Genomic DNA, 14,925 nt, shown 5'->3' with positions numbered 1-14,925 from the left:
TTCAAATATTTCAGAACAGTGATTAAATATTTATAAAATGTGTATATTGTCTTCTTTGAGAAGAATAACTACAAGTTCATAAGATGTAAAATATTTTTAACCAATTTATTTCTTCCTCTGTATAATTGAAAATGAACAACACTCTTCCCACTTAAGCACTAAAAAGAAAAAAGTATATCATTTTGTCATTAGGCTGTTGTTTGTAAAAGATTGATCTCTTGCAGATTAAAATGATAACCTAGAGACAGACTGGCAGGGAAGCTTGAGAGGTCGCATGATCCTTCTCCCTTTGGACAAAATTATATGCTTGAATGCGTAAACCTGGTAAAAATTGTTCTACCCTTTTCTTTAAAATTACAAATATCTCTTAGTAATTTGAGTCTGAAAGTTAATTTTAGCATCTAGTATAAATCCCATCAGATGCAATTTAAGCATAAAATAAGAGAAGCTCAGCCTTAGAAGGGACTTTAGAGATCTACTCCAGTCTCTTCTGTGATTTAAAATCTCTATGATTTCCATTCCTGGAAAGTCGTCTTTGAACAATGCCAGTAGTGAGGAACTCAGCACACAGCAAGTCTATCCCAGCTCTGAGCAGGCCCTGACTACTGTCACCCTTTTCTGGGTGTATGATGCCTAGGACTGAACGTGGTATTTCAGATGCAGTCCAGCCTGGGGAGGAGAGTCACTCTGGGCCTGGCAGGATTGAAGAACAGATTGCTTAGAGTATATAACAACAGAGTAAGCTAAACTCTCATATGTCTAAAATGTTTGGGAAATGAATATCCAGGGCAACTGGTAATGCATTAATTTTGTAACCTTGCACAAGTTACTTTGATCTTTTATTTCTTTATTTTTAAAATAGAGGTTGTAAAACTCGTTTTGAAAGTTTGTTGTGAAGATTAGAAATAATGTGTGTAAAGCAAGGTACCTGGCACAAATAGGTGTGTAGTGAATGATAGCCATTGTTATTTTTACCTTAGCTTTAGGAATTGCCAGTCTTTAAGGAAGAGGACTATAATAAAATATACCAAAAGGTAAAAATATACTTATAATTATTATATTGCTCTTTGCTGATGTTGAAGTATTTTGGAATGATCATAAAACATCAGTTATTACTTTTCTAAGTCTGTAGTTGTTGACGGTGTTGGAGATTGAACTGAATCTATGCTGGCTTTTTAAGCCATACTGTAGAGGTTTTCTTTTTGAATAAAAATCTGATATCTGCCTTTCTAAAGTTGTTTCTCTTATTTAAGGCAGGATGTTAGAAAAAGTCAGCTATTTGAGCTTGTGAGTCTTATAGATTCAAATATGTGTGAATTTATTGCAGTTGCATGAATCTTGGTGTTCACGCCATAAATCATTGCCTATTCAAAATTATGGAGTCATAACTTAAGGTCAAAAGGAAGACTCGTAAAACATACTGTAGTGCCAATATGAGGTGTTCACAGAAAGTAGGTCAATACTAATAGTATCACTTGCTTTACTCTTAGCAGTAAACTGTGTGAATTTTACTTACATTCATTCTTATTGATGCATTCAGTGAGTTTCTGTAGCTTAGTAAAATTGAGTGAGAGGATATCTGTGGTATTATTTTAACAAGGTGTTAGTTTTAAGGGCATTTGGTCTGTTCTTGTTATTTAGCTCCTTCTGCGTTATATTTATATCACTGCTACTCGGCTTATGGTTTGTCGTCCTTTTAAAACTACCTTACCAATTACCTGTTAACAATTTCTATTTTTCTGCAGTTCATCTAGAATTGAAAATGTCATGTTAAATAACTTTATGGTAACTTTTAAATTAACTCTTATTTTTTCAGCATTCATCACTATTTGTATATGTCATTCAATCTTTTCTTTAAATATACCTGGTTAAATGTTTCTTTTTCTTTTTTAAATGTTTCTTTTTCTTTTTTGTCTTGCAGTAATTATTTAATTAGGGAAAGTGCTTGATAACCATGCTGAATTCTCTTTCTTGAATGTTTTTTCCGAAAGCGTGCATTCCAAAGGAGAATCAGGTGCTGAAGGCCTGCAAGGATGACCTGCAAGATCTTAACCAGAGTGCATGTTTGGCACACAGATGCTGTTATTCTCTCGGGACCAGTAACTTCACTTGTTTTGCCCCATTGAAAGATAGTAAGTTCATCCTCTTACATTTATTATATTTCTATTTTTAAAAATCAAGAAATAAGTCACAATTGCATAAATTTATATTTGGATCTCCCAGCTTAACACTTAAAGGGGACTCCCAGCCCTAGAGCAATATTGTCCCAAAAGGTCCTGAGGTGGTCCGGTCTTTATTTGTGAGCAGTTTCTGCTTAGCCCTTAGATGTGATACATTTTGCTTTAGTCACTCTCTGTCTTGTCCTAAAGATTCCAGGCTATATGAGATGTAACCCTCAATACCTGGCAGAAGATGCCTCTTGGGCATGCCTTAGCTTACTTTCCTCTTCCCACCTTCTTTTCTTGAATAGAATTCTTCCCATTTATCTTGTCTTCAACATCTCAGTATGTAACAGTAGACTTGAATGTTTCTTGTTAAGGTCTGTTTATTAGTTTCTCCTTGTTCTATTGTTTTTGAATTAGGTTCTTCTCTTAAGATTTTTTTTTTCTTTACGAAGTTTTGAGAACTAGACCATCTGTTTTTGTTCCTTCATTTGGATAGTGGGCATATATTACCAGTTTGGTCCCATGATGGATGTATTTGATATGATTAAACACTAACAAGTACTACAAAAAGGATGCACGCAAAACAATGTCTTAGGTTAATATAGTCCCTATTCAATTTACAGCTCTTTGTTGAATATCTAGTATTAATAATGGAAACTGAAACCTGATCATGAATACAGTATTTCACTTTTAACACTGTCACATGATGTTTATAATTCATTCATCAGTTTAGTCTTTATATTATGTGTGAAGAGACATTTGGTTCTTGTAGAGGGAAAAATTGAACCGTGACTTACAATTCCCCAATCATATTAGAATGTGTTTCCGAATGGGTAGAAGAATAAAATATGCTTATTTACCTGCAAATTCTTGATTTCTTGTTTAATTTAATGTTTTATAATTTGGAAGTAAACATTTAAGAAGCCGTTCCTTCATCAAGTTAACTAGTCATAGATTAATTCACTCCTCGAGTGCTCTAAGGTGTGTAGCACATGGCAAAAGAAAAAACAGGCTTAGGCCTGTATATTTCTTAAGAAATATACAATACGAGTTGTAATAATCTGTTAGCAAAAACAGTAGGATCATTTTCTTAAGGCTTTCATTGCTGGGGGCCATGTATTTAAAGTGTAGTCTTTAGTTATATTTCAAGAACACTTGATAAACTCCTACTACTTATAGAGTAGCAAGGATATTTACCTGTCATATAAGAATACCTCCATATTTTACTTTATTAACTGATAGTTTTTTTATAATGACTTTATGAAAGAACTCAGATTTGCTTCTCTTGCTTAAGTCATAAAAGTAACAGGATATAATTAAACTGACAGAGCCAACACAGATGTTGCGGATGTTTGGGCTTGGTGTGATCAGCATGATCATCCTGGGATGTCTGCCCATTTATTGCTGCTCTCTTTGCCGGAGGAGGTAGGCAAACATAAACTTTTATTTGCTGGTTGCTGAGTATACTTGGATATTTCTGTGTAGACACGTTTATTCATATGCTCCAGAAACACAGGGATTATGTTTGGGTCCTTTTTGTTTAAAAGAGGGTATCTCAGGAAAAATGTAAAAGTACAGTTACCATAATATTTTTAAAAGACATGTTTTATTTTTCTGTAAATTTAAGACATCCTCTTGCATAGTCTGTACATTCCCTCATCAAGCAAAATCTCAATTGGAAGGAAAAATAAATCAGTGAGCTGGGGGTGCATGAAGTGTAGCTGATTATTGACTACAACTCAAGGGATTCCCAGAAGTATTAGTCTCCATCTAGTATATGGTCATCTACCATCAGGTCTTCTTTATTTGAGGAAGATTAGCCCTGAGAAAAACCACTGGAGTAGCTTTCAGCATCACAGCAATGCACCGCCACCACAGTATGACAACCAGCAGATGGGTGCTGTGGTTCCCTGATCGGGAAATGAACCCAGGCTGTGGCAGAGCACTGAATCTTAACCACTAGACCACCAGGGCTGGCTTGTCCTAACTCTAGAGCAGGTGTCAGTTTCAGCTTGCTGCTTAGCTGAATTTCCAGGAACAACGGATGGTTAAGGGTGGATGGGGCACTGTCAGCTTTTCCTGGTAAGCTGATTTTAGAAGGAAGGGGAATAATTGTGTTAGAATGAAGATTCTATCCTTGATACCAAACAAGGCGCTTATATGGAGACCAAAGTGTGCTAAACTCCCCTTTTTGGGAGCAAGAGCTCTCTTTAGCACTATCCTTTTAAGTCATTTCCTGTTCTTCATTTCAAAGAATAAAGAGAGAGATAAAATATTATAGTAGATAAAATAAATGGCCTCATAAGAGGAAAATAGATTCAGCAGTAAAATCAGTATGTAGTCATTTGAAAAAGAAAAGAAGCCAAACACAGTTGCTTGTCTAAATCAGAGGGGCTAAAAGCCAAATGCAGATCGGCAGTAACAGTGTCTGGGCCTCTTTGTTGGAAGGAGTCTTGAGGCATTGGAAGATGCTCTTCAGCTCCTCCTCCTGCTGGGTCCTGTCCTATATATTAAGTATACATTCCTTCAGGAAAATGCCGTTATAGCTCTCCTCTCTGCCTTCAGTCATAAGAAAAAAGAAATGATGTTTTGACATTTCCCAGCTCCTGCAGTTTGGACAGTTCCTTTTATTACAGATCACCTAAGGAGCTGACAACTAGCAAGGGCTGGAGGGATGAAAAATGAGAAGTAATATGAGCAGGTGGGAGAAATGAAACCAGTTTAGATGAAGAGGATAATCACTTTCCAGAGCCAAATATATTTCATTCTTTTGGTGCCTAGTTCATGCTTTCCATAATTGACCATATTCAGTCACTATTTGCTTGTGCTAGGTATTGTGGAGGGTATAGAGACGTCTAAGACCATAGGCCCGACTTTTAAGGAGCTTAAATCTACCTTAAAATATATCCCAAGCATGACATATTAAATAACAATATAAGATGAAATATAATTAGGACTACAATGAGCAGTGGCAATAACTTACAAAAGTTCTGAGGCAATGGACGTCAAGATGGTTGAGAGAGAGCAGGGTCAGCTCCACTGTGGAGGTGCTATTTGAGCTTAGTTTTGAAGGGAGGACAACATTTGGGTTAGGTGCAGAGGGGGCCCTTCCACAGAATTCATTATATCTCGATGGGGTCTCCTTGCTATAGACCCCTTAACTGCTTGTCATTTCTAAGCAGAACTGGCTGAAATGCCACCTGGAATAATCTATAACTGAACCTCTAGTTTACTTCTATTCGACTTGAACTCAGGTGTGTTATGAATCAGGTACACTGAGAACCAGCTTGAACTGGTTGCACGTATACAAAAGAGAGCAGAGAGCATTAGTAAAAAGCTTTCTAAGAATTTGCTACTACTAATAGCCTTAGTAACTCACGTATAAGATGTGTTTTGAAATTCATTACGTCCTCAAGGTTATGTAAGATTTATTTTTATTCTCATTAATAAGGATCAGAAGGCTCATTAGGTTTAAGTGTCACTGGTAGGCTTAAGACTTACATAGAGCTGAAGGAAGAAAAAGATCAGGTGGATAGGGACAAAAGGAAGCAGGGTAGGGGCTCTCGGGGAAGAGAAGGAAAGGCGGGTGGCTGAATTATGCCCATTACAGTAATAGAGTGCTAATAACAGTAGTCTGAAGTGCCAAATTCAGTGTCTAATCTTCATTGGTTTTTAGATAAAGTTTAATCTGTATGCATATGCCAGTTAAACATCTGTGTGTTATATAGTGATAGGATACTTGAGTGTGTACATAGCTTTGGTAAGGTGGAAAATTCAAACATTATAATACCATGCCTATTAAACTCAGATGAAGTGCATTTTCATATTCTTTTTCTTCCTATCAGATTGAATTTGTAACTCTGAATTAAGAAAAAATTCAGAACTCAGTCTGAAAATGACAAAACTATGTTTCCTTTCACTTAATAAAAAGCCATGCTTTTTTTAAGGTTGTAGATCATCTGATACACAGATGATGTAAATAGCACATCCCCCATACACTTTCAACGTTGCTACTTGCCAGATGGCTGTTACTGAAAATTTCTACATTTAGACAAATCTTGCTGCGTGATTCTCTGTATTATAATGTGGTTTTCATTATGCAGATAGTCTTAATACCACTTACTTTCTTAGAATGGGAAGTAAAGAATTGGGAATAAATGTGTCAAAAATTGCCTAAAAATCATCACCCATTGAATTTCAAAAATAGGCATTTACATTTTCAAATCCCCATGTTTGTGTGTTTCATTATACTGTACAGTATAATTAGTAATGTTATTTTGAAAAGCGTTATGCAGTAATTAGCCAACTGCTGAAAGGTTTGAAGTTCCTAGGATTATATACATATGAATTCAGAGAAAGGAAATAAAATCTATAAATTTTAAAAGTATGGCTAGGCTCTAAGAACTTTGAGAAAATATGATCAGATGAGAATGTGAGCAAACTGGAACCCTGCTCTAACATGAGTCACTGTAGATTTGAAATTCACGTAGAACTGGTTCTTCTTGGACCCTGTTCAAGGTAATTTAGCTGCTGAACTAATAAGAGAACCTCATTATATGTGGATTATATGTCTGAGGTGTTCCCATTGCAAGGACTCCAAGGGCAGCATTTTAGAGAATTCTGGAATAGTCGATACGATTAAAAAGAACAGTTTGTTGCCAAGTAACTAATAACTTCATTGCAAAACGCAGTGACCTTTTTTCAGTTCCCATCCAACTTGACCTTTTTGTCACGTAGTACACTGTTGACTGCTCCTGTCTCGAATCTTTCCTTCCTTGGATTTTATTGTTCTTCTTACCATTCTGATCCATCTCAGTTTGCTTTTCTTTCTTCTCCCAGCTGTGGTTGTTTCCCAAAGCCTTATTCTCATCTACCGGAGAATATTACAAGTTTGTAGCAGAAAGAACATTTAAAAAGACCTGAGTTCTAGTTCTGCCTTTGCCACCAGTTTTATGGTGAGCCTAACTTCTTTTGGTATTGCTTTTCTCATAATATTAGAGTAAATAATGAATTAAATAATTTCTAGGGTTCTTTCTGACCATAATATTCTGGGCGATTCTGCATGAATGATTCCTAAATCTGAATCCTGAAATCCTCACCTCTGCCTCTTCCATATTTCCAACCGCTCTCATGAATTAGATGTTCTGTCAGCACCTTAAATGCAACATGTGCAAAACTGAACTTATCTTCTTTTTCTCCCAAGTCGTTTCCCCTTGACACTTGTCCATTTCTGTCAGTGGTTTCATTGGTCTCCCAGGCTAGGAACCTTGGAATTATTTCTGACTGTTTACTTTCCTTTATCCTCAATATATAATCTGTTCTCTTAGTCACCCTGTCATTTTTTAGTTTCCTTTGGAATGAGTCTGGGATTTGTCTCTTCTCTCATTTTATAGTCACAGCTTAGTCCAGGCCTCGTATGCTGTCAGCTACTCTGCTGGGTAAGTGGTTTCAGGAGAGAAGCAAAAGGGAACCAAGATCTAGTAATCTTCAAGGGCTGCCATAACAATATCCCACAGACTGGATGGATTAACCAGTAGACATTTGTTTTCTCACAGTTCTGCAGGCCAGAAGTCCATGATCAAGATGCCAGCTAATTTGATTTCTGGTGAGGTCTCTCTTCCTAGCTTGCAGATAGGGATCTTTCTGCTGTGTACTCACATGGCCTTTCTTTGATGCAATGAAAGTGGGAAGAGAGAGAAAGAACAAGCTCCCTGGTGTCTCTTTTTATAGTGACTCTAGTTTTACCAACCGAGACCCCACCCTTATGACCTCATTTACCCTTAAATACTTCCTTAGAACCCCCATCTCCAAATATAGCCACACTGGGTGTTATGGCTTTAGTATATGGATTTTAGGGACACAAACATTCAGTCCATAACACAAGGCTAGCTAGCATCCAAAGGCAAAGGCAGGATTGGGAACTGAGGAAGGCATCATAATATGTCCAATCCAAAGAGTTCATACAAGAGAGATAATAACTGGAATGGGACTGCAAGTGGGATTTGGAAGATGGCTGGGAGTTGAGTCCTGGACAAGTTTCTTGGCACTTCAGTAGGAATGTATGGCTGTGCCCTTAGGAAGGAGGGAATTGAGTAAGGATGCTTGCTAGGCCGATTTGTACATATACCTGGGCTCCTAATCTGTTCCTTCTAATCCATCTTGTAATGTCCTGACAGACTTATCTTCTGAAAATACTATTAGTTCGTTTCATTATATCAATCAAGAACTTCTAATGTATTCAAGAATATCTGGATTCTAGGCCGTGTGCTAGGTGCTGTGAAGGACAAAAAAAGTGAGGCAGATCATGCTGTCTGCTCTCAGGGGACATATAGTCTAATGAGGGATCTGTACAAGTATCCAAGGTGAAAAGTCACACTCTATAAAAAAGCTACAGATAAAACAATAAGAATGTTTGTTTTTTTCCGGTTTATATAGTTTTCTCACATACATTGTCTTATTTGATCTCTAAAACAGAGAGGTACAGGGAGGCTTGACTTCTTGCTTAAGATTTACATAGTGGTAAGGCAAGGACTCCAATCTCTCTTCCGAGTTACTTGCTGTTTCTACTATAGGAAATAGGAAGAAAAAAATGTAGATAAAAACACAATGGCATCTTGTTACTGCAAGTCCACTCAAAGTGCTGTGGCTTTCAAAGTCATCTATACCGGACTCATTCTATAACTCCAATATTATTTCTTGTAACACTCTGTATCTTTTGCTCCAGCCAGGGTGCTATCTTTAGTTTTCTTGGCATACGCCAGGCTTTCTTCTTACCTCTGTTCTTTTGCCCATGTTGCTCCCAGGCCTTGGGATTGTTCTTCTTCATCCTCTTCACTTATTTGAATTCTTTCTAAGTTGCAACTGCCTCAACTCTTCCATGAAGTGTTTTGCAACTGCTCCAGGTCCCAATATTTTCTCTTTTCTCAGGACCTCTTTCTGCACTTGTATTCTTTCTAACACATAATTATCCTTTGTTTCCTGTTGTTAGTTTTCTTTCTCTGGTTAAATTGTAACTTTCATAAGGACAAGGGACCAAGCTTCATATTTCTTTGAGTCCAGGACTATGTTTCCCAAAATGGAGTCCCTGACCATTATCATCATCATCCCTGGGAGCATGTAAGAAATGCATGTTCTCAGCCCCCACCCCACCTACTGAATCAGAAACTCTGGGCTTAGAGCCCAGCAATTGGTGTTTTAACAAGCACAACAAGTGATTCTCATGTACACTCAGGTTTGGGAACCACTAGTGTCTAGGCCGTGTAGTAGGCAATTCGATATATAATGATTGAAATAATCTAGTTAGTCATTTCTCTGGATTTTCTGACTATCTTTGTGACTGCCAATGATAAGTTAAACTTATACAATTTTCTATGTATAAAATTGATGTTATGTTTTTTAAATTATCTTAAAGAATTTATGTTTATATTAATGAATTAGAGATTGTTAAGAAACATGAAAAAATCAGCCCACTAGACCAGTATTTCTCAAACTCTGGTCTGTAGATGGCTTCTATGGAAGTAATCTTGGGAATATTTGACAATACAGATTCTTGGGCTGTACCCAAGCGATTCTAATTTAGTAAGTCTGGGTCTTTGTCTCCTGCCAATCTCTGCTTACTTCTACTTGGACTTATTTCAGTGTGATGTAATTATCAGCCTTATATCTGTCTTCTCTTCTAAATTTTAAGCTCCTTGAGGGCAGGTCCCATGTCTTATTCATCTTTATGTCTCTAGTATTTAGAATAGTATTTATTTCATAAACGAGCTATTGTGTCAGTCCGTGAATGAATATGGGGTAACTGGGTCTGTACATTTCAAGTGTGAGTATGCTGGCCACAATATATGACATTTTATATGAAAAGAAGAAAATCACTTCTAGGACACTAGACAAATCATTTCAACCCTTTTTCCCCTTAGGCATCCTCATTATATATTGGGTGGCATATCTAACTTTGCATCTCAGAATGTTAGAAGGCTGGGCCTAAAACCAAGTCCTCTGCAGCCTAGAGCAGTGCACTGGCTTTTGAAAGTAATAAGGCTGTGTTACATTTTTCTTTGTAAATTGAGGTGCAATGTACACTATTACATTTAAAATAAAATCTATGGATAAAGAAAACAGAGTCATTTTAATTGTTTAAAGTAAGATATATTGAAGTCACAGCATTAGAAAATATGTCCTTCATTTCTTATCTAAAATTCTGAAATTCAGAAAGTTCTGCAAACCTAAAGCTTTTTTCCTAACTCATTTGGCAACAGAACTGAACCTGACCTGACACTCTTTCTAGTCATTATTTAATGCTTATAGTAAGTATTCATTTATTTTGTTGCAGAAATATTGCTGTGTTTGCTTATGAGATGCTACCCCAGACCCCATGACAGTATCATGTAATATTCAGTATGTCATGCCATATTACCTTTCTAAAATCCGAAATATTCTGCATTCTGAAACACATCTGGCCCCAAGGGACTGAGAACTATGTAGTTGTTTCAGTTATTATTTTTTTTGAGACTGCAGTTAAAAAACACCGTGACATAAAGAGGCCATAGGTAAATCATAGAAATATATTTTTGGCCTTCACCCACTATTTCATTTATGCCTGGAGATCTTTTTATGATTAATTGAGAAAAAGGTGTTTATTTGCTCCACATCTGTCTTACCTAGTAGAGCTCAGTGACAACTCAGTAATGCAGTTTTAGGGGAGAAAAGTGAGTATTGCCTTCAAAGTCATCATTTGAAAGGCAGGCTTGTCTATCTCTGGGCCCCACATGCTCAGAATCTGGTTGCTCAGTATAGCTACGTAGCACTGTCAGGGGTCAGGTGTCCTCTTCTGTGTGCTACCTAGCATTGAGCTGAGGATAGGAATATGTATCTGTCACCTATTCATCATATTGAATGCAAATCTTTCTTTCTTTCTCTTTGGTTTCCATCTTTACCTCTGCCTTGAGCATTTCTATGTTTTTCTCCTTGGCTTGTGTTTAGGTCTTTAGAAAGTGAAAGCTCTATAAACATAAAAATCAGCTAACATTTCCTGAACACCCATTGGGTACCAGGCCCTGTGGAGTATAAAAAGTTAAGAGGTAAATTTTTAGCCTGAAGTTATTTCCAAGCTCAGAGGGAAAAAAGAGACAGGTGAGCATAGTGGATAGAGATTGAACTTTAGACTTAGGCAGATTTGGATTTGAATCCTGGCTTCACTACTGAGTAGTCTGGTGGCTTTGGGAAAGTTGCTTTCCTCCTCAGTGCCTCAGTTTCCCCATCTGAAAAATGGAAATGATAGAAATAGTGCCTGCCTCATCAAGTCATCATGAAGACTAAATGAGATCATGTACATGAAGTGCTTATATCCAGGCCTTGACACATAGGAAGTCTATCATGATTGTCGTTATTAGTCATTATTAGCTAATGCTGCAATGTGGTCTAATGGAAAGAGTCTATACTTTAGAGTCAGACAGACCTAGGTACAAATGCCAGCATCTCCGTTTACTGGCTGTGTATGACCTTGAGTGAGTTATCTTACCTTTCTAAGCCCCAATTTAATCATTTGCAAAATAGGAAACACAATATCCACCTTTTAGGATGGTTGTGAGAATTAAATGAGATAAAGTATGTAAAGCACCTGGCCAAGTTCTTGTCCTATGATAGGTTCTCAAGTGCCGCCCTTCACCCACTGTCCACGCAAATACAAGGAAGTACAGGATTGAATACCAAATGATGGTAATAGGGGAAGTCCAAAATTGTTAAATTGTAGATGCTAATATAATGTAAACTATTACTATTTAGTTTTGAAGTTCATAGGAGAGAGGTATCCCTATAGGCTAGGAGTGAAAGGGAAGGCTTCTTAGACAAGATAATAGAAGCTGGGTCTTAAAGGGTGGGTAACATTGATGTCAGCAGAGGGAAGTAAGACAGCACTCCTGTTGTGATGGATCAAATGATCAAAATGACTGTATATAGAGTGACAATAGTGATTACAATAATAAATATGAGTGAGCCAGATGTAATACTTCCTATCAGATTTATTAAATCTGGTGAGTTAAACAATCAGGTGGAAATGTGTAAAGAGTTATGTAGGCAAATAACCTTTTCCTTCTAATTTACCATTGTTATTGTTCTATCACTGAAATAAGGTTTCACTTTGAACTTTTAATATTACAGCAAATGGACCAATCATTTACGAAGGAAAGTTAACAGAGTTTTAAAGGATTGGAAGAAACAAAGAAACAAACTAAAGAAGGATACTGAAGTAGTAGGGGCAACAATGGAAGATGAGAAAGGACTAGATGATGGCAAGGAGCAGGAGTCTAAAGGTAATTGACCATAAGGTATAAAGTTGGAGTATTTAATATTTGATTCTTGTTGCCATCATCTTGGTTTGAGTGATGCTTATGTTTTACCCCACAAATGTTTGGACCACAGGAGTATCAGCTTCTGAAATGATATTATCACTAGGGATATTTGGATGGTAGGAAGGCGGACAAAAATGTGCCAAGTTGTTTGGGTACCACATTATTTGGTGTATGTAGTTCAGCCCTGCAGGGGAAACAAAGAAATGGAATCTGCCTACTCTGACTCTGAGGCTCTATGATAGACACCCTTGATAAATAATAATGGCCATAGTCCCCCATATGTGTTGACCACACTACATATCCAGGAGACGGAGAATAGCCTCAGGAGTCTGACAGCTCTGTGATTGAATCCTGGATCCTAGCGGTTAATTTCAGCTACCTGCTCTCCAAACTTACACAATGCAGTATTAGAAGAGGTTGAGAGAGGGGATCCCAGAATCAAACACTAAGAACTCCCAGGCCTCACTTGCACAGGCTTACAGATACCCTAGCCTTGGCTTGAGCCTCTGCTTTTCAAAATAATTGTGAAGGGCTGAGCAAGAATAAAATGGTTGGTGAGAAAAGAGGTATATTTCAGAGTACTGGACTGGGAGTCAGGAGATTCAGGCTATTAACTAGTGGTGTTTCCATGGGCAAGTAACTTAACCTTTCAGCTCCTTGATACCATCAGCTGAGATTTTTTTGTGTAGCTTAAACAATATAACGTCTATGAAAATGCTTTGAAAATTGCAATGCGTTACTCAAATTTAATGTGTTAATTTCTAGCCTCAGTTACAGAGAAGCGGAGATTAGAAGAACAGACCATTGAACTTAGGCTCAGGAGACTCTGGCTTTAGTCCCAGTTCTGCCATTGTTTACAGTGGGGGCTTGGGAAAATCCCTTAATTTTCCTGGGCCTCAGTTCACCAAGCTGCAAAAGGAGAAGTTTGGACCAGATGAATAAGAAAAGTGACTTATCTCAGGAGAAACAAAAGAAAATCCTTATATAGTATTATATGTGTGTGTATATAACATATTTCTTATATAAGCTGATACGTAAGTGTATATAATAATAATCATACATGTATATTATTATACATACCTATGTATTACTTTGTGTAAGTTTAATGCAGTACATACATGTGCATATGTATGCATGCACACACACGTACACATATGTGACATTATAACTAGACAAACAAAACTTGATTTCTGTGGGACATTCATTGGGGCATAGAAGTTAATTTTGTTATTCAGAAACTGTCATTGCAATGGTATTTGCTATAGTGTATTTTGTCTGTATGCCTCACAGTAAAATAAGATGATGATACACTGGCAAACTGAAAATACATGTTAGTCATAGCATTCAATATATAGGGTTTGAGAACTTTGTTGCAGTCATTTCCTTTTATTACAAAGTGTGATGTATGTATACTAGTCTTTCTAAGTTGTTTAACTCCATTTTACTTTTCTCCTGTAGCATTACTTTCCCAGTGAGAAGAACGCAAACCATTCAGAGCACAGCAGACTGTCCCAGTCATCTAAACCTGATGGAGCGTTTTTGAAAGACAAAAATTAGTTCTTATTTTTGTCATGTTTACTTCCAAATATAAAATAAAGTTGATAGTTTTGTTTTTGTGCATCAAACCAGAATCCTGATTCTTTTTATTAAAAATAATTTCTATAGAATTTTAAATGCCATATGACAGGCACTGGTGGTGTTTCAGGCCCTAGATAGTGACGAGATTTTTGCAACTTGGGTTATGTTATCAACGTATACTTCTGTTGGTGTTAAATAAGGCAGAGATTTTGTGTTGTTATTCACCTTCTAAAAAAGTGGGGGCAAAAACCCAGTGATCATATTTTACTGTATATGATACTCTATTCATTTTGAGAAAAAGAGCTAATAACATTTTGTAGTAGGGTTCTACTTTTTATTTTATAATTTATAACATTATTTTTTCTACCATAAAAGACAGACTCATAATAGAAAATTTGCTAAATAAGGTTATTAGAAGAAAAAAAGTAAACCATAATCCCACTACCTCGACAACAGAACTGAACACTGTTATCTCATGTTTTCTTTACTTTTTAAAGAAAACAATTATGTTCTGTGACTACATAACTGATTTTCTTTAAAGTTATATCTTTCTGTATGATTCACTTTACTCTTTTGAAATGTATGGGGCTCAAGTTTACCTGGGCTTGTTGCTCATTCATTCAGTATTGATTGAGTCTCTGCTATGGGCCATGCACTTTCTATGGACTAGGGATATAGTCACAAGCAAGATAGACTTGGCCTTTCCCTCATGGAGTTCACAGTCCAGCTGGGGAGGAAGCCAGATAAAGAGGTAATGACAGGACTGTGTTAGGAGGAGTACCACGTTCTATGGGAGCACATAGCAGGGGCATCTAGCCCAGACTTCAGGAAGAGAC

At 36.9% G+C, this 14,925-nt stretch overlaps 1 protein-coding gene across 1 annotated transcript in view; it reads left to right on the top strand.

Moving 5' to 3' along the window:
- Positions 1-14,142, top strand: part of LOC111772241 (FMR1 neighbor protein-like) — a 33,999-nt gene extending 19,857 nt beyond the window's left edge. Inside the window, exons 3-6 of the mRNA XM_070256797.1 lie at positions 1,992-2,132; positions 3,494-3,590; positions 12,321-12,472; positions 13,970-14,142. Of these exons, the coding sequence (XP_070112898.1) occupies positions 1,992-2,132; positions 3,494-3,590; positions 12,321-12,472; positions 13,970-13,986 (407 nt within the window). The 3' untranslated portion in view covers positions 13,987-14,142. The remainder of the gene's footprint in view (positions 1-1,991; positions 2,133-3,493; positions 3,591-12,320; positions 12,473-13,969) is intronic.
- The last annotated feature ends 783 nt before the right edge of the window (positions 14,143-14,925 follow it).

Source organism: Equus caballus, chromosome X (genome assembly GCF_041296265.1).
Source record: "Equus caballus isolate H_3958 breed thoroughbred chromosome X, TB-T2T, whole genome shotgun sequence".
NCBI classification, from domain to species: Eukaryota; Metazoa; Chordata; class Mammalia; order Perissodactyla; family Equidae; genus Equus; species Equus caballus.
This window is presented reverse-complemented; position numbering and strand designations above follow the sequence as displayed.